Here is a 23713-nt window from a genome sequence, read left to right on the forward strand (position 1 = left end):
ACGAGAATTTAAGAAAGGAAATGACAAAACTCAACTAAACCTGGCCATTAACAATGTGCTATTGGGTGTTTTAGTGCTCTTAAAGTGAGGAACTCCCAGAGCCCAACAAGATGGATTCCAGGAGAAACAAAGAACTGCAGATGCTGGTTTACAAAAAAAGACACAAAGTGCTGGAATAACTCAGCAGGTCAGGCAGCACCTGTGAAGAACATGGATAGGTGACGTTTCGGGCCAAGACCCTTCTTCGGACTGATTGTGGGTGGGGTCGAGAATGCTGGAAGAGGGATTGGGCAGGACAAAGCCTGGCGAGTGATAGGTGGATACAGGTGAGGGTTTTTGACAGGCAGTTGGTTGGACCAAGGCCAGAGATAGAAAGACAAATAGTGTGTGATGAGGATAGAAGAGGTTCAAACTGTAGAACCAGAGGAAGGAATAGAGGAATAGAATATATGGGTTTGAGTCCAGGTGAGGCACGGGAAGTGAAGGGGGGGAAATTAATAAATAAAGAAATGGGTTTGTTTGTTACATAATACTGGAGAATTCAATGTGCTTACCCTTAGGTTGTAAGTTAATCAAGCAGGTGAACAAGAGAAGAATATGAGGTGATGTTCCTTCAGGTTGCATGTGGCCTCCCTCTGGCAAAGGAGGAGGTGCAGGATAGAAAGATCGGTGTGGGAACAGGAAGGGGAGTTAGAATAGTTAGTAACCGGGAGATCCAGCAGGCCTTGGCGGACCGAGTGCAAGTGTTCTACAAAATGGTCACCAAGCCTACACTTAGTCTCGTTGATGTCAAGGGGGCACATCAGGAACACCAAAAGCAATTAGAGAAGGTACACTCTATATCACCTGGAAGGACTGCTGGGGTCCCTGGATGGATATGAGGGAGGAGATTCAGGGACTGGTTTTACATCTCCTGCAGTTATTGGGGAAAGTACCTGGCGATGGGGATAATTTGGATGGGAAGAGATGAGTGAACTGAGGCGTTGTGGAGGGAGAGGTTCCTGCAGAAGGCAAAAATGGGTGACGATAGGAAGATGTGACTAGAGTTGAGATCACGTTGAAAGTGATGGAAATATCAAATAATTATGTGTTAGATGAGGAGGGGTGAGAGGTGAGGACGAGGGGAACTCTATCCTTGTTCCATCTTGGCGAGGGTGAACATGAGAAGACTTATGACACATAGAGCAGGCACGGTTGAGAGATCCATCTGTGACAGCAGTGGGGGTGGGGGATCTATGTTTACTAAAGAAAGAGAAAATCTCAGATGTCCGAGAATGGAAAGCTTCATCAGGGGAGCAGATGTGGTGGAGACAGAAATTGAGAGTAAGGGATAGCATCTTTGCAAGAGACAGGGAAGGAGGACGTGTAGTCCAGGCAATTGGGAGTCGGTGGGTTTGTAGTGGACATCGGTATGCCTGGATCTATTCTAGGCTGCTATGGTAATAAAGAGGAGATTACTGGGGTTCCGATAGATGAATGGAGTATGATATGAAATATGATAACTTTATTCAAACTGGGCAAAGGGATGTCAGATGATCACACTCTTCAGCCTAATGTCAGTAAGTATTAGAAAACATTTCTGAGGACCAATATTAATCTACACATGGAAGAGCAGAAATTGTCTAGAGATGGTCAGCATGACCTAATTAGGCCACTGTTTGACCAAATTGATATTTTTTTTAATGTTTGCAAAATATATTTGTGAAGGAGTGGTGTAGTCTACAATGACTTGGGTAAGGAGTTTGACGTGGTCCTACATGGAAAACGGGTACAAAATGATAGATTCCATGGGATCTGAGCCAAGGTGGCCATTAGCCTAGCAATAGTAGGAAGTGAGAGATGGTGGAGGGTTGTTAATTGTGATTGGGAACCTGTGACCAGAGGTGTGTCACGATAGACAATGGACAACAGGTGCAGGAGTAGGCCATTCGGCCCTTCGAGCCAGTACCACCATTCACTGTGATCACGGCTGCTCATCCACAATCAGTACCCCATTCCTGCCTTCTCCCCATACCCCTTGACTCCACTATCTTTAAGAGCTCTATCTATCTATCTGGGACTAACATTTGTTATATACATTGACAATTTGGATATGAATATAGGAGGTATGATTAGTTAGTTTGCAATTGGTGGTGTTGCAGAAGAAGAGGGTAGTGATATTGATCAATTAGCAAAATTGGCAAAACAATGGCGGATGAAATTATCTCCTCACAAATATGAGGTAATACACATTGAGAGCACTAACAAAATTAGAACATGGATAATGGATGGTAGGGGTCCAGAGAGTAATGAAGAACAGAAGGAACTTGGTGTACAAGACCAAAGATCCATGAAGATGGCAGCACAAGTAGATAAGGTGGTGAAGAAGTCAAATGGGATTATTAGCTGAGGCACAGCATATAAAACCAGGAAGATTATAGTACAACTTTCTAAAACATTAGTTATGTCGCAGCTGGAGAACTGTGTGCAGTTCTGGTCGCCTCGCTAGTGGAAGAACATAGGTACACTGAAGAGGATGGTGAAGAAATTCACTAGGATTTTGCTTGATATCTTTCAGATATGGAGAGAGATTGGAAAGGCCGTATTTTTTCCTCAGATAGTGGAGATTGAGGGAGAGACTGATAGACTAATAGAAATTATGTAAAATAAACAATTTCAATACAAAATATTTATTCCTGTCAGAAAACTGAGGCGCTCAAGGTAGAAATTTCAAATAAATTTAAGGGTAGAAAGGAGGAAAGTTTTCCCCATAGCAGAGGTGTCAAAAAACTAGAGGGCATAGCTTAAGCTTCAGGGTAAAGGTTTTAAAGAGGATCTGCGGAAGAACTCTTTCACCCAGACGGTGGTTGGAATCTGGAATGCAATGAGTGGTGGGTGGTGGAGGCAACTAAGTATCCAGAAGCACACTTCAGTCACTAAGGCATGTGCTGGTTTTTAGTATAGATGAGTACCCAAAGGGTGGCATCAATGAGGTGCAGCAAAGGTCCTGTATCTTTGATGTATGACGAATAGGCTTCGATTTGTGTGCCACGGAAAACACAACCAGCTGCATAACATTAACAGGGCGAATGACTTAAGATCACCTTCAGTGTAGAACTACATGAGCCTTTTATGGAACACTTGGTGAAATTAACCTGATATTTTGCACGTTGTACCCAGACTACTGGGTCTAATGAGGAACTAAAATCTTTGGCAATTCTCTGTGCATAGTTCATTACGCAAACACTTGTTTTAAAAAAAAACTAATTTCAATCTAGTAGGCCCCTCTCAGTCATGACTGACCATGGGTGATGCATCCTGGTTGGATGCAAGCCTGGGCGATGTCATATGGAGGACAGGCTGTTGCCCATGCAGCACGTCCCCCCCTCGCCACGTCGCTGATCGATCCAAAGGAACAGCAGGGCCGTTACAGTTTGACACCAGCGTCGTAGCAGGAGCTGCCAGAGCGAGGTTGTAGACAACGACGAACTGCCTTAGGGGCTCCGACTGGATTTTCTTGAGGTTTACTCCTGGAGCCTTTTCCATGACTGGATATGGCCACAAGGCAGTGGAGGTTTTAAATCAGAGTTTTCCCTCTCCTAGATGGACTGCCTTCCCAGGCTGACGAGCCCCATCTGCCCGAGACTCTTGCGGGCGGGAGCGTCTACCTTCCCGTGCAGGTCTATAGCACCTGCCCACTGCCCACAATGTCAATACAAAACATTTATGTCTATCAGGAAACCGAGGCGGGGTGGGAGATTGCAACCTTCACGTGGTCCGCCCTGTTTTGACAAATGCAATCAACCCGGTGTGCACAGTCAAATAAGATCAAATAGAACAAGTTGTCCTACAACTTTAGGCTGTGCACGCCATACGCAAGAAGAAGAAGAAGGAAACCGAGGCATGCAAATGTAGAAATTTCAAACAAATAGCTATTCAATTAGAGGAATAACTATAATCTCATCCATAGTTTATGTCATTTATAACCAAAGAGTTATAATTTTAATATAGTTGAAACTTTACAGAAATATGGTTTCTCATTGTTGTACCAAAACTAACATAAATTCTAACTTCAAATAAAACTTCTAGCAATAAATTCAGAGCAGTTGAGATTAGTCTGCTAAGTTTCTGTATCTTAGCAATAGAATGGTTATGCTGACAACAAAGATTGTTCAGAAACCTGGCTACCAAACCAAGTGATCGGCACCATGCCCTTGTCTATATCTCTCCAGTAGAAACCCATATCTTGCATTATTCATCAATATTAAGATTGAAGGAAACTCTGCCGGAATATTTGTCTTGAAAGATGTCGTTTTTTATGCCAGGCCCATGTATTTTGCATTGAATGTTCACTTTCAAATTCTGCTCCATATTTTCACACTGCACCGCCACCAGTGGGGTTGAATAATTCACCTAAAATTCAAACATAATCAATGTTTCACCTCCTTTATAAGATCTAGCTTTGATATGTCATATGCTTACCACAACTAACATAGAACATCTTGAAAAATGTTCTTGCTAAATATAACTAACATACAATATTGAATCCTATTAATTATCCTGAGCTTAATTACAAAAGAATAAGTCCTGCGTTAATGGATTATTAAAACAGGGAATTACATAACACAAATTTAGATATAAATTTAATTAATATAAAGTTGTATAATTTCCCCATTCGGTTAAATGGAGTTGCCCATGTGATATTGATCCAACCTCCTGTGATATAGGTATAGTGGTTTCCATTTTAAACACTTTCACTGTTCCAATTCCATAAAGTATATGCAGTAGGAATACTTTTGTTCATCTCCAATTCTATAACATATGTAGGGAAAATAAATGGTAGACTTAATGGGCTGAATGGCCTAATTCTGCTCCTATAACTTATGACCTAATGAATATGATATAAGATTGCTTTCACGAATACCAATAGTCCATCTCACTGGGAATTGGTTTAAAATGTTTGGTAAATTAACTAATAACAATTCAGATATCCACCAGTTGATTTAATTAACATTGTCTATATATTTTATTTAAGTTTCTCAATAATGAGCATCCAACTATTCACATATTACTCTTCAGTGTTACAACAAAAGTGCAGAAATAACCTATAACATCACGTTTTTGTTTCATTTGGCTATTTTTTAAGGTAGCTGCTACTGTACATACATAGGACGTCTAGTTGCTGCCAATTGCTATAGTTTTTGGGTAGCTATTTTGATAACACAAATGTAAACTTAATCTAAATCTATAATATTTTTGTATCTGCAATTAAAATTAATCTTTTGCCAAAGTTGTAAATGCTAATATGGAGTGGAAGTGGAAAAACGACAATTAATAAATAATAAACCTTCATTTCAAATTATATTCAAATGTTGCTAGTGAAATAGAAGAATTTTAACCCACTTACATGTGTCAGTTTGCCATAATAGGGATAGTACATGAGATCAAAGGCTCCATCATCTGGGTAGAAGTGAAATGTTGCATTGCTCTCTACTTTCTGAAAAGAGTAAGAGCATATTTAACTTCTGTAATTATTCTTAAAGCCTCTAATAATGGATTAAAAAAAAAAAAATGTTGTCCACATTAGAACATTAGTATTAGTTACCTTAAAATGATAAAGCACTCTGGACCTAATATATGAATTCTCTTTAATAATACTGAATGTGAGAATCTTTGAAGAAATCCAAACTAGTAGTTCTGTTATTTTTCTGAATTGCTGATCAATCTTTGCTCTCGCTTAGACAAGTCCAAATCTAACTGAATGTTGGAACAAATGGGAGGGGATTGAAACTTGGCTTCCTGCTTACTCTTTCTTTCAGTCATTTCATTTCTAGAGCTCTCACCGCAAAACTAGATAATTCAAGGATGCGAGATTTGCCTGGTAAATTAAATACTGCAGAATTTGGAGATTTAATATAAAATCAGAAAATGGTGGACATCCTCAGCAGATCAGGCAGCACCTGTGGAGGGAGAAGCAGAGTTAACATTTCAGGTTGGCTGGAATCTAAACTTCATCCAGAACTTTTGTTCTCTTTGTCAAGTTCTGATGAAAGGCACCAACCTGAAACATTAACTCTATTTCTTTCCGACAGATGCTGTACTCTTTAGACTTTACGCTTCAGAGAAACAGCATAGAAACAGGCCCTTCAGCCCACCGAGTCCATGCTGACCAGCAATCATTCCGTTCACTAACCTACACACACTAGGGACAATTTGACAACGTACTTAAGCCGTTTAACCTACAAACCTGTACATCATTGGAGAATGAAACTGGAGCACTTGGAGAAAACCCATACGGTCACAGGAAGAAGGTACAAACTCCATACAGACAGCACCTCGAGTCAGGATTGAAGCCAGGTCTCTGGATCTGTAAGGGAGCAACTCTACCTACGCGCCACTGTGCCACCCCACCTGTTGAGTATATCTACAATTTCAATGCTTTATTATAGACAGCTTACAAAATATTAAATGGCTAAAATCCTCATGGGTTTTACTGTAGCTTGTAAAAAATTCCTGTTGCTTAAAATCGCTACAATGACATGTGCAAGTGAAGAGTATTTTTTGAAAGTAGCTACACTTCAACCAATGAACCAAAGTGCTGCATTACGGTTAGATTTAGTAGTGTATGGGTTATGGGATTTAAGAGATAGCTTCATTAGACTGATATTCCAGCATAAAGCCCTTTCAAGGAATGCAGGGATGCAGAGGTATATTATTCTATGCTGACCACCCTTTAATAAGTGAGAAAGCATGAGGTTTCTTAGTTCAGTTTCACATTATTTTATTGTCAGATACAACAGGGTACATGTTTCATGTTTCATTCCATGTTGATATGAACAGTAGCGCACAAAGATACTAAAGACTAACCAAGTGAGGCAGAATTAAAAGTAAGAATACATGGCAGCACCTCTGAGAAGAGGTAATTGGTTTAGGAGTGATAGCAGGGGGAGAAGAAGCTGTTCTGGTCTGGATGTCTGAAGCTGTTGTTAAGTCTGGATCTCTAGGCTTTCAAAGTCATAAAACATAGAACAGTACAGTACAAGAACAGGCCCTGTGGCCCACAATGTCTGTGCCGAACATGATGCCAACACCATCACTTATCTGCCTTCATATAACCCATATCCCTCCATTCCCAGCATGTCCATGTGCCTATCCAGAAGTCCTTTGAATGACACAAACCTACCTGCTTCAACTAGCACCCACGGCAGCAAATTCCAGGCTCAATGTAAAAACACCCTCTGTGTAAAAAGATTGCCCCGCACGTCTCCTTTAAACTTTGCCCCTGTCACTTTAAATCTATGCCCTCTAGTATTTGATTTTTCCATCCTCGTAAAATGATTCTGACTGTCCATCCTGTCTCTGTCTCTCATAACTTTATATGCCTCTATCATGTCTCCCAGCAAACTCTGGCATTCCAGAGCTCCACAATCTTCTCCCAGAAGGTAGAAGGGAGAATGCGATGTCCAGGGTGGCAGGCATCCTTGAAGATAGTTCCAGTCTTCCCGATGCAACGTACCGTAATGATGGTCTGGATGAAAGGAAAAGAAGAACCTGCGATGGACCGGCCTGCGTTCCCCTCTCTCTGCAGGTTCAGACAGTCAGGAGCAGAGCAGTTGCCACACAAGACCCAGAGCAATACATCTACAGAGCATCTGCAGAGGGGTGTAAAATCATGAGAGGAATAGATCGGGTAGATGCACAGAGTCTTTTGCCCATAGTAGGGGAATCGAGAACCAACGGGCACAGGTTTAAGCTGAAAGGCGGAAAGATTTAATAGGAACCTGAGGAGTAACTTTTTCACACAAAGGGTGTTGGGTGTATTGAACGAGCTGCCAGAGGAGGTAGTTGTGGCAAGGACTATCACAACGTTTAAGAAGCAATTAGACCGGTACATGGAAAGGACAGGTCTAGAGGGATATGGGCCAAATACATGCAGGTAGGACTAGTCTAGGTGGGACATGTTGTTTGGTGAAGGCAAGTTGGCTGTTTCCACCCTGTACGACCCCATGACTCTAAGTTTGAGAGAATCCTTATGGACATGCTGAATCTTCTCAGAGGCCTAAAATGTAAACACAGTGAAGTGCTTTGTTGATCATTGCATCAGTGTGACTGGACCAGTCCATATGGATGCCTTGGACCTTGTCAACCACATCTCTAACAGCTCAATTAATAAGGACAAAGTGTGTTCACCCCTTGCTTCACTCGGGCACCAACCAACTCTTTCACCTTGCTATCGTTAAGGTGCAAAGTTGCCGATCTCTTTCCTCTACTCCGTTTCTTTTGTTGTTGATCTGGCCAACAGGAATGGTATCAACAAACGTCAAGATTGAGCTGGCACTGTACTTGGCCACACACTCGTGGGTGAACAGTGAGTAGAGCAGGGGACTGAGTACGCAACCTTGAGCAGCACTAGTGATGAGGATCAGGGTGGATGAAATGTTGAGACCAATTCTAACTGATGGGTCGGTTGCTTAAAGGGCCTGTCCCACTTACGCGACATTTACAGGCGACTGCCGGCACCCGTGATAGGTCGCCGAAATTTTCAACATGTTGAAAATTCAGCGGCGACCAGAAAGACGCTACGACTCTTTGGAGACCTCTCTCCTATGGTCGTGAGAGGTCACCCGCGACATGTCGCCAGGGGTCGCCTGTATGGTCGTGAGAGGTCTCCTATGGCCGTGTAGATGCACAGAGTCTTTTGCCCGGAGTAGGGGAATCGAGAACCAAAGGGCACAGGTTTAAGCTGAAAGGCGGAAAGATTTAATAGGAACCTGAGGGGTAGCTTTTTCACACAAAGGGTGTTGGGTTTATTGAACAAGCTTCAAGGTCTCCTAGGGGCCTGTAAATGTCGCGTACGTGGGACAGGCCCTTTAGGAAGTCCAGAAGACAGGTACAGATGGATGCCCCAAGGCCAAGGTACAGTAGATTATAGAGATGACTTTATTTGTTTCTATGGTGTTGAAGACTGAGCTGTAGTCAATGAACAACATCCTGACGTACTGTAGGTATTCTCATTATCAAGGTGATCCAGACCTGAATGTAGCGCAAGGACGATGGAGTTCTCTGGAGATCTATTTTTCTCCAGGCAAATTGCAAGCAGGTTATTTTATCCAGAAGACTAATGATGGCCCAGATCTGTAACTGAACATCCAGCACACTTCAATAGGGTTGTTGTTAGAGGTACTGATCATTGTGACAGGACACATTACTGATCTTGGGGACTATAATGATGGGAGGTTTCCTTGACGCATTTGGGGACAAAAGATTGTTGAAGTGAGAGGTTGAAGATGTCAGTGAAGACTGTGGCCAGTTGCGTGGTGTATCCACGGCAGCTCCAGCTACTTTCCAAGCATTTGCCTCGGGAACGCAGTCTTCTGCCACCGAGATGTACAGGTGGGAGCCAGCGGAGAATGGGGATGCATTTGGTGGTACTTTGTGTGCCTGTTTAAAAGGGGCATAAAAGACATTGAGGTCGTCCAGTCGAGCTGCATTGTTGCCACAGATCGCCCTCAAGTTGGTTTGTAGCCTGTGATTGTATTCAAGCCCTGCCACAGTTGCTGAGCATCTGCATTGCTGAAATGAGCCTCTGTGACTGGTACTGGAATTCACTCTTAGCCTGATGGATATCATACTCTGCCACCTTGAACAGTATCCTCCTTGTTCATCCTCCTTGAAAGCTTCGGATCTGAACTTTAGCAGAGAGTGAGTCTTCCCATTCATCCAAGATTTCTGGTTAGGATAGACTCTAATTGTCATTGCCAGAACACGCTCCTCAACTCATTTCTTGATGAAGCCAGTGACGTCTGACTTGTACTCATTCAGGCTGGGTGAAGTAGTGTTGAACATGGTCCCGTCTACCAACTCAAGGCAAACCTGTAGTAAACCCTCAACCTGCACAGATCCGTCCTGCATTACGCTTTACCATTGGCACCTTGCGTTTCAGTCTCAGTCTATAAGCCATCAGGAACAGGACCAACAGATGATTAGACTGGCCAACATGAGGGCGAGCAATAGTGTGATGGTGGACAGGCAGCATCTCTGGAGAGAAGGAATGGTTGGGTTCACCACTCCGTGCAGCCTTTGCATTCCTGCGCATTGGAAATGCCATACCAGGCCATGACCCAACCAGTCGGGATAGTTTTGGGAGTATTTCTGTAGAAGTTTGTTAAAGTCTTCCATGACGTGCTGGATCTTTTTAGACTTCTAAGAAAGTAAAGCTACTGGCATGCCTTTGTCATGATTACATGCATGTAGTAGGCCCAGGACAGTTTATCTAAGATGCCAGAATTTCAGGCTGCTAACTCTCTCTACTGATAATCTGCCAATATAAATTGGCACGTGGTCTCCCGACTTCCCCTTTAAGAAGTCAGCAATCAGTTCCTTGGTTTTGTTGAGGAATCAGAAGCAGAAGTAGGCCTTGAGCCTGTTCCACCAGTTAATAACATCAGAGCAGATCAGGTCAAGTCATATGTGCAAGTAAGTGAGTTACAGGTATAAAGGAAATCTTGCTTGTATAAACATCATGGGCACCACACAACTTGTATCTCTCTCCTCTAAATTGACTAAATTGAATGATTTGAGGGTGGCACAGCGGTAGAGTTACTGCCTTACACAGCCAGAGACCCGGGTTTAATTCTGACTACGGGTGCTGTTTGTATGGAGTTTGTACGTTCTACCTGTGACTGCGTGGGTTTTCTCCAGGTCCTCCAGTTTCCTCCCACACTACAAAGACATGCGCGTTTGTAGGTTAGATGATTTTGGTAAATGTAAATTGCCCCTAATGTGTCGGATAGTGCCAGTATACAAGGATCGCTGGTTGGCGTGGACTCGGTGGGCCGAAGGGCCTATTGCCTTTTCTGTATCTCTAAAGTCTAAAGTAAAGTCTAAAGACTCATCACCACCCGCGATTCAACCAACAACAATGATGTTGTCTGTGAATTTGTAGATGGCATTGGATCAGTACTTAGCCACACAGTCATAGGTGTAGGGAGTAGCACAGGGAGTTAAGCTGTGGTGCACCCATGTTGATGGTTAGTGAAGAGATGTTGTTTCTGATCTGCACTGATTGAGGTCTGATTGAGGGCTGCCGATGAGGAAGTCAAGGATCTGGTCGCAAGGGGAGGTGCAGAAGCCCAGGTCTTGGAGTTTGGTGAGGAGTCTGGAGGGGATAATTGTGTTAAACCCTGAGCTGTAGTGGATGGACAGAGCCTGACGTATGTACTCCTGTTGACGGAGAGCAGAGTGTAGAGGCAGTGAGACCGCATCTGCTCCTGACCCGTTGTGGCTATGGGCAAGCTGAGGCAGACACAGGTCATTTGTGAGGCAGGAGTTGATTCATGCTGTCACCAACCTAGCAAAGCCCTTCGTTAGTTAGACAAAAATGCTGGAGAAACTCCGCGGGTGAAGGAAATAGGCAACGTTTCGGGCCGAAACCCTTCAGAAGTTCTTCTCCTCCCCCCCGAAGAAATCCTTCGCTACATAGATGCTGCCTCACCCGCTGAGTTTCCCCAGCATTTTTGTCTACCTTCAATTTTCCAGCATCTGCAGTTCCTTCTTAAAAAAAGCCCTCCGTTAGTCTGGATGTAAGTGTTACCGGATGGTAGTCATTGAGACAGGTCACCAAGCTCTTCTTAGGCACCAGTACGGTAGATGCAATTTTGAAGCAGGTGGGAACCTCAGACCGCAAAAGTAAGAGGCTTAGTTTAGTTTAGAGCCACAGTGCAGAAACAGACCCTGCGGCTCACCGTGTCCATGCCGACCAGCGATCCCCGTACACTTGCACTACCCTACACACCAGGGAAAATTTTACTTTTTTACCAATGCCAATTAACCTTCAAGCCTGTACGCCTTTGGAATGTGGGAGGAAACCGGAACACCCGGAGAAAATCCACGTGATCACAGGGAGAATTTACAAACTCTGTACAGACAGCACCTGTAGTTAGGATTGAACCCTGGTCTGTGGCATTGTAAGGCAGCAACTCTACCACTGCGCCACTGTGCCGCCCTGTTGGTTGGAGATGCTCTTGAATGCTCCAGCCAGATGGTCCACACAGGCCTTGAGCGTTTGACCCTGATGTGCTCTAACAATGTGCTTTAATCAAAGATCATACTTTGCTACACATGGCACACATGCTTTCTCATGTTGTTTACTCATTGAAATGAGTTGTGAGACCATGGATTGAATGTGTGCCCAAACTCATTTCTCACAGAAGTGGCGTAGATGAAGTTTTCATCCCTTGTCCTTTGTTGCATTCAAATTACTGCCAGCTACTTGGGGAGAGTTTGCTAATCTACTGCATTACCTAAACCCTCAGGACAAAAGAAAGAAATAGTCTTGTGTCGGAAGAAACTGCAGAGGCTGGTTTAAGGGCCTGTCCCACCGTACAAGGTAATTCAAGAGTTCTCCCGAGTTTCCCCTGATTCGAACTCGGAGAATTACGGTAATAGCCGTTCGTAGGTACTCGGGGCTCTCGTGGACATTTTTCACAGTGTTGAAAAAACTTCACGAGTTACCGCAGTTCCCGAGTACTTGCCGTTAGCGTTACGAGCCTCTAAGAGACATCCACGAGCTCCGACGTAGCCGCTACGTACATTCTACGTACTTACCACGAGTTTGATTTTTTTTAAACTCGGGAAAGCTCTTGGGTAAACTCGTACAGTGGGACAGGCCCTTTACACCTAAAAAACAGACACAAAATGCAGGAGTAACTCAGTGATCAGTCAGCATCTCTGGAGGAAAGGAATAGGTGATGTTTCAGGTCGGAGACCCGTTTTAGACTAAAAGATGAAATCAGAGCTGGCAACAGATTACCTTAGGAAGGCTGGAGTCCATCAGGGCCCATTGTTGGCTGGGAAAGGTGCCAATGAGGGGGATAAGGATGCAAACAGTGGAATTAGTCGGATAACTACGGCGGGGAAGAGGGGGGAGGGAATGCAGGAGTTTCTTGAAATTAGAGAGATCAGTGTTCACACCGCTGGTTTTATTGCCCAAGCAAAATATGAATAAATATGAAAGCGAAAAAGAAATAGTCCTGTTCAACCAAAGCAACAATAAAAGAGAGACAGCACAATATTCAACATTTATGAATGTTTCAATGCACTAGAAGTCACATGCAGGCCAGTGGGCCATACTTTTCCCAAGTTGAAGCTTTAAAAATAAGAATATCCTGTATTTTGGGCTTTAATGGGCCTGTCCCACTTTCACGACCTAATTCATGACCTCTGCTGAGTTTTCCCTTGACTCATCCTCGCAGCATGGTCGTCACGAGGTCGTAGGCGGTCGTAGGTAGGTCGTGATGCTAGTCGTAGGTATTCGTGGCATCAAGTAGGTCGGGGCGTTTTTTCAACATGATGAAAAACGTCCACGAGTAAAAAAGGTCGTGAATTTAGTTGTGAAAGTGGGACAGGCCCTTAACTAACTACTAGCATGTGAGTCCGAGAGCCCTTTTGCCAGGCATAATTAAAAAATCTGATCGTCATTCTTTAAGTAAAAACAATATTAATATAAGACTGAGAATTCTTATGGTATGGTTCACCTCTGAACGGTTAACCATTTTCTCTTTTTAAGAAAGTCAAGAAAGTGCTCACTTGAAACATCTCCTTAAGAAGGGATTTATGTTTGGGCGACAAATGAGCTATCGACAGCTAGTTTGATTTCCTGACCTGATCATTTTAAGTGTGATCACATATCAGGTTATTTATGAATGGGTAGTGTTATAATCATTCCATGGACTATTCTGATCGGAGAGAAATAACTCCAGCAAGCTCTGTACAAGTTACTGGTATTGATAACATAACTTTGATTACATGTACTTTAATTCACTATGGTAACACACCTAAGATGAATCAACTTCTATAAGATGTCCCTTGTATTAGTTAAGCCAGTGGTTAGAGAGATGTCTGTTGAATAAGTTCTGAGCAAGGAGGTAAAAGATTCTCATTGCTTTGCTAACAAAGGGCCCTTCTTATTCCAGCTCGAGGTGAAGATATTTCCGTGTGACCAGTCTTTCAGACTCATATCATTTGCTCACGAATTCCTACATTCCCGACTTTTGCTTTCGGATAGCACTGTTTAAACTTCCTATTTATTGAAAAGGACGGCACAGTTGCGCAGCGGGTAGACCTGCAGCCTCACAGCGCCAGAGATCTAGGTTCGATCCTGACCTTGGATGCTGTCTGTGTGGAGTTTGCATGTTCTCCCTGTGACCGCATGGTTTTCCTCCGGGTGCTCCAGTATCTTTCCACATCCCAAAGACAGAGGCAAGGGCCTCTGTAAATTGCCCCCAAGTGTGTAGGGAGTGGATGAGAAAGTGGCATAAGATAGAACTGATGTGAACGGGTAATTGGTGGTCAGCGTCAACTTGGTGGGCCGAATGGCCTCTTTCCATGCTTTATCTCATGTGCATGGTGACGTAGGCAATGATGCGCGGCCACGCGCGGCGCCCCACGTTTTTGGGATTCACAAAATCTTCGCGCGCCACCTGCGTGACGTGCAAATGACGCCCAAGTGGGACAAGCCCTTCAAGTAAATTAATGGAAATACAATTCTGAGGAAACTCTGGAAGGCTTGACAAAGAATCTTGGCAGATAGAACCTTTTTTCCCCAGGATGTAAAAATCAAATACTAGAGGGCACATCTTTATGTGAGCGGGGCAAAGTTGAAAGATGATGGTGTGGACCAAGTTTTTTACAGAGAGAGTGATAGGTGCGTGGAACACGCTTCTGGGGGTTTTGGTTGAGGCAGATATGATAGTAGCATTTAAGAGACTTTTGGATAGGAACATGGATATATAGGGAATGGAGAGATATGGATTATGTGCAGGCCGACAAGAGATGCACTTGTTATCATGTTCGGCACAGACATTGTGGGCCGAAGGGCTTGTTCTTGTTCTGTACTGCTCTATGTTCTATCTTCCATGTTCTAATCTTTGACCTGAAACATGAAGTCTATTTCTTTACCCATAGATGCTGCCTGACCTGCTGGCAATTGACAGCATGTTCAATTTTGGTGTCAGATTTACGGCATCTGCGTTTGATTTTTATTTTCACGCACTCTGATTAAGCTTCACTCGGTCATTGGCACGGTCGCGATGGGCTGAATGGCCGCCTCCTGGTTCTGAGACTCAATGTAAGATTTAGTTTGGGCGTTGACCAGAGATCACTCACCAGGATTTCACAGGTCACGTACGGAGTCGTTCCCAGGCCCGGCAAATAACCAATGATCTGAGAAACAGAAGCAAATATCAATGGAATTATTAACCATGTTCTTCAATAATTACTGACACTCCCTGACCTATGCCAAAGTCACGTTCCGTAAACCCTTACATGAGTCAGATTTTACAGCTCATAGTGAACCGTCTGTGTGTCAGGATAACATACTGTGACCACAAGGGTCTTTGGGAAATGCTTACGATATGAAAGGCTCCATATGTTCCTCCTTCTCTCTTCATTTAATCAATAGGGTTTGTGTTGCAGACCTAAAAGGCCTGTCCCCCTGTACGAGCTAATTCAAGAGTTCTCCCGAGTTTCCCCTGATTCGAACTCGGAGCATTACTGTAATAGCCGCTCGTAGGTACTCGGGGCTCTCGTGGACATTTTTCAAAATGTTGAAAAATCTTCACGAGTCTTCACGAGCTTAACGCGTTTTCCGAGTACCTGCCGTTAGCGTTACGAGCCGCTAAGAGACGTCCCGAGCTCCGACGTACCCGCTACATACATTCTACGTGCCTCCCACGAGTTTGATTTTTTTTTTAAACTGGGGAGAGCTCTTGAATTAGCTCGTACAGTGGGACAGGCCCCAAGCCATTACTTTCCCTGACTTCCTTAGCAGATGCCAAGAAATCACAACATCCACTAATGTACTCAGATTTATCGACACGTAGAGATAAACAGCAACAGGACGAAAAGCCAGCCAAGAAATGTCAGACTACGTGAGACGGACTAATGCATTTGCATTATGTAGCGCCTTTAAATCCCAAGCAGCTTTGTGGAGAACAAAACTGTCAAGGCAAAGAAAGAGAGATAAGGAGGAGTGATGGAGGGAATATACTGAGAGGATAGCAGAATGCAAGGCTGGTTGGTTGAAGACATTGCCAGCAATGAAGAATGAGATGTCAACACACAAATAAAAGGACTGGGGGTGGTTACAGAGATAGTGAATGTTCATGAGTGAATATAACTCGGTAAGAGAGGGATGATGATGAAGCAGGGCTCATTTCAGGATTAGGTTCAGATATGGGGGCTTTGGGTCAGCTGGTCCATGAAGGATGGACATCCAGCCGGAAAATGTACAAATGTGATGAAGTTGGAAAAGGCATGCACTAAGATCTCAGAGGAAAATTGGCTATGATTGGGGCAGAGGCCGTTGTTATGTTGATGAAAGTAAACAACGTTACTTTGTTGCCTCTGGCCCAGTCATGGCTGATTTGCTACTGAGATCTTTGTGCAGATGTGGGCGGGAGAGGAGAGGGTTGTCGGTTGGCGGGCTGAGCCGGTCGAGGGTGATGGAGGACGCCCTGCAGCAGCCTGTGTTTACCCGGGTTTACATGGATTGTGAGGGCTCCAGTACATCCAGCATGTGGACAGGACTTTGGACTTTTTCTTTTGTAAACGGGCTACACGATTCGGCAAACGATAAGAGTTGCTGCCTTACAGCGCCAATGACCTGGGTTCAAGCCTGTCTGTACAGATATTTGTACGTTCTCCCCGTGACATGCGTGGATTTTCTCCGAGAACTTTGGTTTCCAAACACTCCAAAGACGTACAGGTTTGTAGGTTAATTGGTTTGGTATTAATGCAAAAATTGTCCCTCGTGTGGGATAGTGTTGATGTGTAGGGATCGCTTTTCGATGCGGACTCGGTGGGCCGAAGGGCTTGTTTCCATGCTGTATCTCTAAAACTAAACTCAACTAAATGGTGCCGAAATATAGTGATGGGCGCAAGAATTTCACCGTACAATGCATACGTGACAATAAAGAAGCATTGTACCATTGAACGTTGTGCTGGTGAATTAACTGAGTCAGATGCACTGTTTAAGGTGAAACAAAATGCCAGAGATCCCTCTCCGGAGTGCTTATAGACATTCTTAGTTCCACTAACATTAACATTAACATTGCCAGTAAGCCCCAGAGTATGCAGCATTTATGACTGTATCATAAATGCACAGGAGGCAGGACAGTGATCTATTTTAGTCATCTCTTGCTCTCAATGTCCTGCACAGAATAAGCTGCAGAAGTAAGACTCAGTCACGTAACATGACTTCTCTGATATCCTGGAAAATAAAAATGTGTTAAACTACATCTGGTCCTTACATCCGTAACTGGAGCAGCCAACAACATTGGTTCCAGAGTCATGTATATAAGATTGTCTTCCTCAAAGGCACATTGTTAAACCTAGGGGGGGAACTCATATTTGGTTGCTGACAGGAAACACATGCAAGAATATCGCCGCCAGTTGTCATCCTCTCCACTGAAAATGGACAAATGTATCCTGCGTAATGCCTCATACAATGAATGCAAACACATCAGTCACACAAAGCAATGACTCAGATACATTTCTTCTATAGGATCAAGCTTAGATTAAAGTGCGCCATTTTGGACATTTGGCGCAAAATAAAACAGGCGGGCCCAGCGGGGGTTTAGTAACTTTGTCGCCGCCCTATACGTGGCAGCCCTTTGCATACGTTGCATATGGTATGCAAAACAAAAGAATTTCACTAAAGATGCACACAAAATGCTGGATTAACTCAGCGGGACAGGCTGCATCTCCGGCAAGAAGGAATGGGTGACGTTTCTGGTCGAGACCCTTCTTCAGACTGAGAGTCAGGGGAGAGGGAAACTAGAGATATGTAAAGGTACAAATGATGAAGCCGAATTTTAGTTAAAAATATAAGAAGATATTAAATTGGCTTCTGGGCTAGCTTACAGCTTATATTTAGTCTCAAATTAGGCTTGCCTCAGGTTGGGGTGTGTGAGATAATAAATCCTATAACATTGTCTCCCAAGTGACAAGCAGAGAGGAGAAGCTAGAGAGATCTCTTTGAGATAAGATGCCGTAAACCAAATGGCCAATGTTTATGAGGGACCAAATGATAGAGAGGAATCAGCGAAAGAGCTAGGGTGATCTCTGTGAAGATAAAATGGCATAAACCAAATGGCCAATGTTTATGAAGGACGAAGTGATGAGAGAGGAACCAGGGAAGTAGAAAGATAAAATGTCGTAAACCAAATGGCCAATGTTATCTTGTACTATGTAAACAAAATGCCTTTAATGTGGTGCATTCTGTGGAAACCTTTTCCTGTACCTCTGACCATGACTAATCTGTGAAATGTGCTAAGGGGACAAAAAAAAACTATTTAAGGCAATGTAATTCTGTTGTTCAGAGGAGGTGGACGGAGGACGGTCAAGTGTCTGTAATGGTCACTTGACTGGAGTTCTCCCTCCCTTCCATCGGCCGATGTTAAGTAAAGTTTTGAACTGGTCTACCAAACAGTTTGTGTGGTGTCTGTTTATTAAGAAGCGAACCTGGTTTAGTTGTTAAGAAAAGTAGCTTTTTCACAAAGACCATGTAAGGTGCGAAAAGGATGTAATGGCGACGATCAAGGATGGTTCATTGTCGGTTGAGGGAAGAACGAGGCATACAAACAGTAAAGGTAATCAGGAGGACAGTGAAACTAGTGGGAGAACTAGGGTGGGGGAGAAGTGGAGAGAGAGGGAAAGCAAGTGTTACTTGAAGTTAGAGAAATCAATACGCATAGCGCTGGGTTGTAAGCTGCCCAAGCAAAATATCAGGTGCTGTTCTCGAGGTACCTGTGACAATAAAGTATCATTGAATGTGTCGACAGAGTATCCTATCACCCACAGCCCATTTTGTGTTACTGTTATGATATTTTGTTACCAGTTGATAAGAAAGAAATGATGGCTCCCTGCATCTTTCAACAACACTAACATACTTTGTTCATCTTCAGAAGAATGCAGGGCTTTCCTATAGAATATCCAAAAGTTGGGTCTTCAATTCCAGAGCAGTTTTTCAGCGTAGCCCGATTAAACTGACAAGCCAGTCTTTCTTCACTTTCATCACCATCTTGCATGAAGTATTCCCTGGGGGAACATGGAATGTTCTTCATAGCCTGGATACTATCGTTATAAGCTGCAAATAGAGAAAACTAAGGCATAAAAACTGCAAGCACACTGTAGTAACAGATTAATTTCACTGGTCCATCAAACTGTAACATGTAATTGCAAAAAACAATGAAGGAAGTGATTACAAAAATGTGTAGAGTTGATTATAACCCAAGAGGCGATTATAATTGAGTGCCACAACCAAAGATTATAGAGCAGAGCAAGATAGACCACTCCTCCGAAATCCAATGGTCTGACGTGCAGTACGTAACGGAACATCACGGCCGCCATTTGTTTATGCCAAACGCGACATCTTTGGTAGCGGGGACGGTTATATAATCTGCTCTTACATCAGGTCACAGGGAAAAGCAAAGATACTAGAGGCTCCTCTAGTATCTTTGGGGGAAGAGGACGTTTCCTGAGTTGATCCAGGACTGATTCTCGGTCCCCCCGATACCAGATGAAGGCGGCCGGCACCAGGCTCTCTGCCCGGCGGGAGAGCCTCAAGCTGCGGGCAATGCTCCTCTAGTATCTTTGGTGTAATCTGTTCCAAAGATTGATCTGCTCTATCATCTTTGGTGTAATCAGTGTTGTAGGGAACAGTGTATTATATAGAGTTTAAGAAGGAACTGCAGATGCTGGAAAATCGAAGGTACACAAAAAAGCTGGAGAAACTCAGCGAGTGCAGCAGCATCTATGGAGCGAAGGAAAAAGGATCACTTCACATATTTAGTTATTATTATTGTAAATTGCTGCTCAATAAAATGGCGTCATGTCACACTACGCTTTTTTCGCAGAGTGGCACATCTTGCTCTGCTCTATAATCTTTGGCCACAACTGCTTTGAAGAAGTCTCTGAATGCTGATATAACTGGGGATATTGAAAATCAAAATCTGACAATGAATCTTCAATGCAAATCATCTATTTCTCTTTCCATGGGTGCTGCCTGACCTACTGAACATTTCCAGCATTTTATGCTTTTATTGAATTGGGAAATGCTTGGTTAAATAAAATGAAATGTTCAAAGGAATGATGGAAAGGCAGAAGCTTTCATTGTATGAAACACCATACATGAAGTTGGCCCATTTCTATGCTCTGATATTCCATGAATTTAAAGTATTTTAATAATTGTTTTCCATTTCACATTAAGCATAGAGAGCAAATGTGTAAATAGATCGAGAAACAATGTGACATTTTCTATCTATCTTCCATCGATACTATTACTAAAACTCTCATCTTGACCACTTCCGGTCTGCGTTGTTCTTAAATGTGTGCAAAAACGCTACCCTATATCGCTAGGATTTTTTCGCCACCTTACTCACCATTCTCCTCTGCTCCAAGCACACCAAGTTTTGTTCCGATTGGTGGAGATTACAAAAGTTATGAAGGTTTAAAAAATCGTGAGATCAGCAGATTGGACTTCTTGCCTGTCGGTCACCATGAAGGTAACGCCCCTTCCGGCACCCACTGGAGCATAAAGCCCCGGAGGCGGGACTGAGTCCGTGAGCACATCCAGAAGCCGCCCATCCAGAAGCCGTCCAGAATAAAGCTGAAGCAGCGGAGTGTGAGCTGTGTTCGCGGGTGGGGGCTGTGAGCACGATAGGCGCTGGGGACGGGAGCAGCTGAGTGAGTCCGAAGCTGGGTCCTGGAGCCAGGAGTGCGGTTGGAGCCGGGACTAGGAACTGGTGAGCCCACACACCGCACTCCCACACCCTCCTTCCCCCACAGACCCCTCCCCCACACCCCCTCCACACACACCCACGTCCACCACACCCCCTCCCCCACAGACCCTCCCCACACCCCCCGCCCCACAACCACAGCCCCCACACCCCCCCCCACAACCCCCCCCACAAACAACCCATCCCCCACCCCCCCCCCCCACACCTCCCCCACCCCACACCCCCCCCCCACACACCCCACCACCCCCACACACCCCCCAACACAACACCCTCCCCCACAACACACCTCCCCCCATACACACCCTCCCCCACACACACACCCTCCCCCACATGCCTTCCTCCCCCACCCCCCCCCCCCTCTCCCCCCCCCCCCCCCACCAGCCCCCGACAGACTCCGCCTGAAGCTGTCCCCCTCCCCTGGCTGCAGGACGCTTTCCACCTGAATCCGTCCCCGTCCCCCGGCTACAGAATGCTCCCGCCATTGCGTTGGGGGAACAGGTGAGTGGTGGAATATTGCATTGGGGGACCAGGCCTCCCGTGTGACTGGGACCCAACGGGGTCCCACTTAGTCTAGTCCCTTACTAAATACAGGTTGGCTGTGACATCCTGGATTATTTCTAAAGGGCAGAATAATTTATTTTAAATTGGTACAGACAAAAAGATGAGCAAATAGTTTTGGTTATATGTACTACATTGTTATATATTGTATGCATTTATATCAGCGTCATTGTATTCATACATATAAACGTCACCTATTCCTTTGCTCCATAGATGTTGCCTCACTCGATGAGTTTCTCCAGCATTTTTCCAGTCTACCTTTGTACTACATCACTGTTCATTGAGGGAACGTATTTAACCTCCAAATGTTTTCTGAGAACATGTATGACTTGGGTAGGTGTTTTAGTATAGGGTAATGAGTCGTTAGCATCTGAGAGAGAAGCTCAAAGGAAAGACAAATATTGGGCAAGAAAGGGAAAACAATTTATACATGTTATTAAATGAACGGTGACACAAGGAACTGGAGATGTTGGTTTAGCAAAACAGAGTGAAAAAGTGCTGGAGTAATTCTACAGGTCAGGCAGCATCTCTGGAGAACATGGAAAGGCAACGTTTCATATTGGGACCCTTCTTCAGACTGCACCAGAGCAGTAACATGTAGAAAGGAGAAACTGCAGATGCTGGTTTACCATAAAAGACACGAGGCGCTGGAGTAACTCAGTGGGTCAGGTAGCATCTTTGAAGACATCGATTGGTTATTACTGATTTGGACTGAAGAAGGGTCCCGATCTGAAACATTGCTTATCCATGTTCTCCAGAGATGTTACCTGACCCATTGAGTTAGGTAATGCAGGTTTACCAAAGAAGACACACAGTTCTGAAAAAACCCAGTGGGTCACGCAACATCTCTAAAGAATACGAGTAGGCTACGTTTCAGACTGAAGAAGAGTCCTGACCCATTACATTGCCTATACAATAAGTGAATGGTAACTATTTATGAACATTAGTTATAAAGAACTTCCAAAGATGATGATAATCAACCTGCATCGTTGTGTAAGTAAAAAGTGTAAAGGGCCTGTCCCACTTTCACAACCTAATTCACAACCTTTTTACTCGTGGACATTTTTCATCAGGCTAGAAAAAACTCCCCGACCTACTTGATACCACGTGTACCTACGACTAGCATCACGGCCTGCTACGACCTACCTACGACCTCCTGCGACCTCGTGACGACCATGCTGCGAGTTTGAGTCAAGGGCAAACTCGGCAGCGGTCATGAATTACGTCATGAAAGTGGGACAGACCCTTTACTATTCAGCCTTCGTATTCATACTGCAAAGTTGGTATTTTTTGATTCCTGTTTCTAAATGGTTTATTGAACTAAACCATGATTCGGAGTTCTTGTGTTGACATTTTTTAATTTCAAATGGTAGGTTATGGTATTCCTTCCTGAATAAGCAATAAGAAAACTTACGTGCAAGGAAATCTTGCAGGTTTTGCACATACTGTGACCACGTGGCCTCAACTGTTGGTTTGAACCTGATTGAAACTCCACCGAGATATGGTCTTATCATCATCCCTGGGAAAATGGAAAAGATCATTGACAATTCTGACTTCCAACTGCAATGGATATCTAGGTAAGATCAAACAAGCAGTCTACATCTATTTCTGACAGCAATGTATAGTACCTAGTTGCTGTTTAATTAATCATGAATACAATTATTTAGGATTCAATTTGTACATGTAATTAAGATTATCCTGTTACAGGGATGAAAATAATTGCTTTAGATCTGCCAATAATTGGATAATGAAGAATAATGTTTCTGCTCTCTATCTTCTCAGTACAGTCTCTGTATGTACAGTCACAGGGCTAAGTACCTGGATTGTTGACACGGTCACGGTATGTTGGTGTATACGGACTCAATGTTGATAGCATCCCATACACGCACAGAGAAAACATTCCAGCCAGTAAGGAATATAAACAGACATAGAACAGTAGAATAAGAGCTGCAAAATAAGCATCGAGAAGCTTGTCAGAAACATGTGCTGGCACAAAATTCAATCGTTTGAAGATATAATGCATCATTGACCAAAATTTGCCACCATATTTCTCCCTTTCTCTCTATCCCTCTTATGACCATGCTGTGCTCAACGCATTGAGCAGGTTGTAGTTAGTGGACAAAATGTGGGATTACATAGAACTAGCGTGAATGGGTGATCAAGGGCCGGCATGGACTCGGTGGGCCAAAGGGCCTGTTTCCATGCCATTTTGTTCAAAAACAAAATATCACCTGATTTAGTGGAGTACAACTGAAGACCTGGGACAGGTTACTGTTGCAAAAGGCAGAAATTAAAAATCATTGCCCTCAGAAGCCAAAACATGGATGATGGGCTACAGTAGCAATTGTTGATGCAAAGTTACTAATATTAAAAAACAG

At 43.9% G+C, this 23713-nt stretch overlaps 1 protein-coding gene across 2 annotated transcripts in view; it reads right to left on the reverse strand.

Annotated features, from left to right (window-relative positions):
* Positions 1–3932: 3932 nt before the first annotated feature.
* atp1b4 (ATPase Na+/K+ transporting family member beta 4) overlaps positions 3933–23713 on the reverse strand; it is a 46578-nt gene continuing 26797 nt past the window's right edge. For both annotated transcript variants that reach the window (XM_033030212.1, XM_033030211.1), the window contains exons 4-9: positions 23154–23282; positions 22750–22854; positions 18930–19126; positions 15145–15201; positions 5387–5476; positions 3933–4392 (exon numbers count right to left, since the gene is read on the reverse strand). In XM_033030212.1, coding sequence (XP_032886103.1) covers positions 4231–4392; positions 5387–5476; positions 15145–15201; positions 18930–19126; positions 22750–22854; positions 23154–23282 — 740 coding nt within the window. In that variant the 3' untranslated portion in view covers positions 3933–4230. The remainder of the gene's footprint in view (positions 4393–5386; positions 5477–15144; positions 15202–18929; positions 19127–22749; positions 22855–23153; positions 23283–23713) is intronic.

This window comes from Amblyraja radiata, chromosome 12 (assembly GCF_010909765.2).
Source record: "Amblyraja radiata isolate CabotCenter1 chromosome 12, sAmbRad1.1.pri, whole genome shotgun sequence".
In the NCBI taxonomy this organism is placed as follows: domain Eukaryota; kingdom Metazoa; phylum Chordata; class Chondrichthyes; order Rajiformes; family Rajidae; genus Amblyraja; species Amblyraja radiata.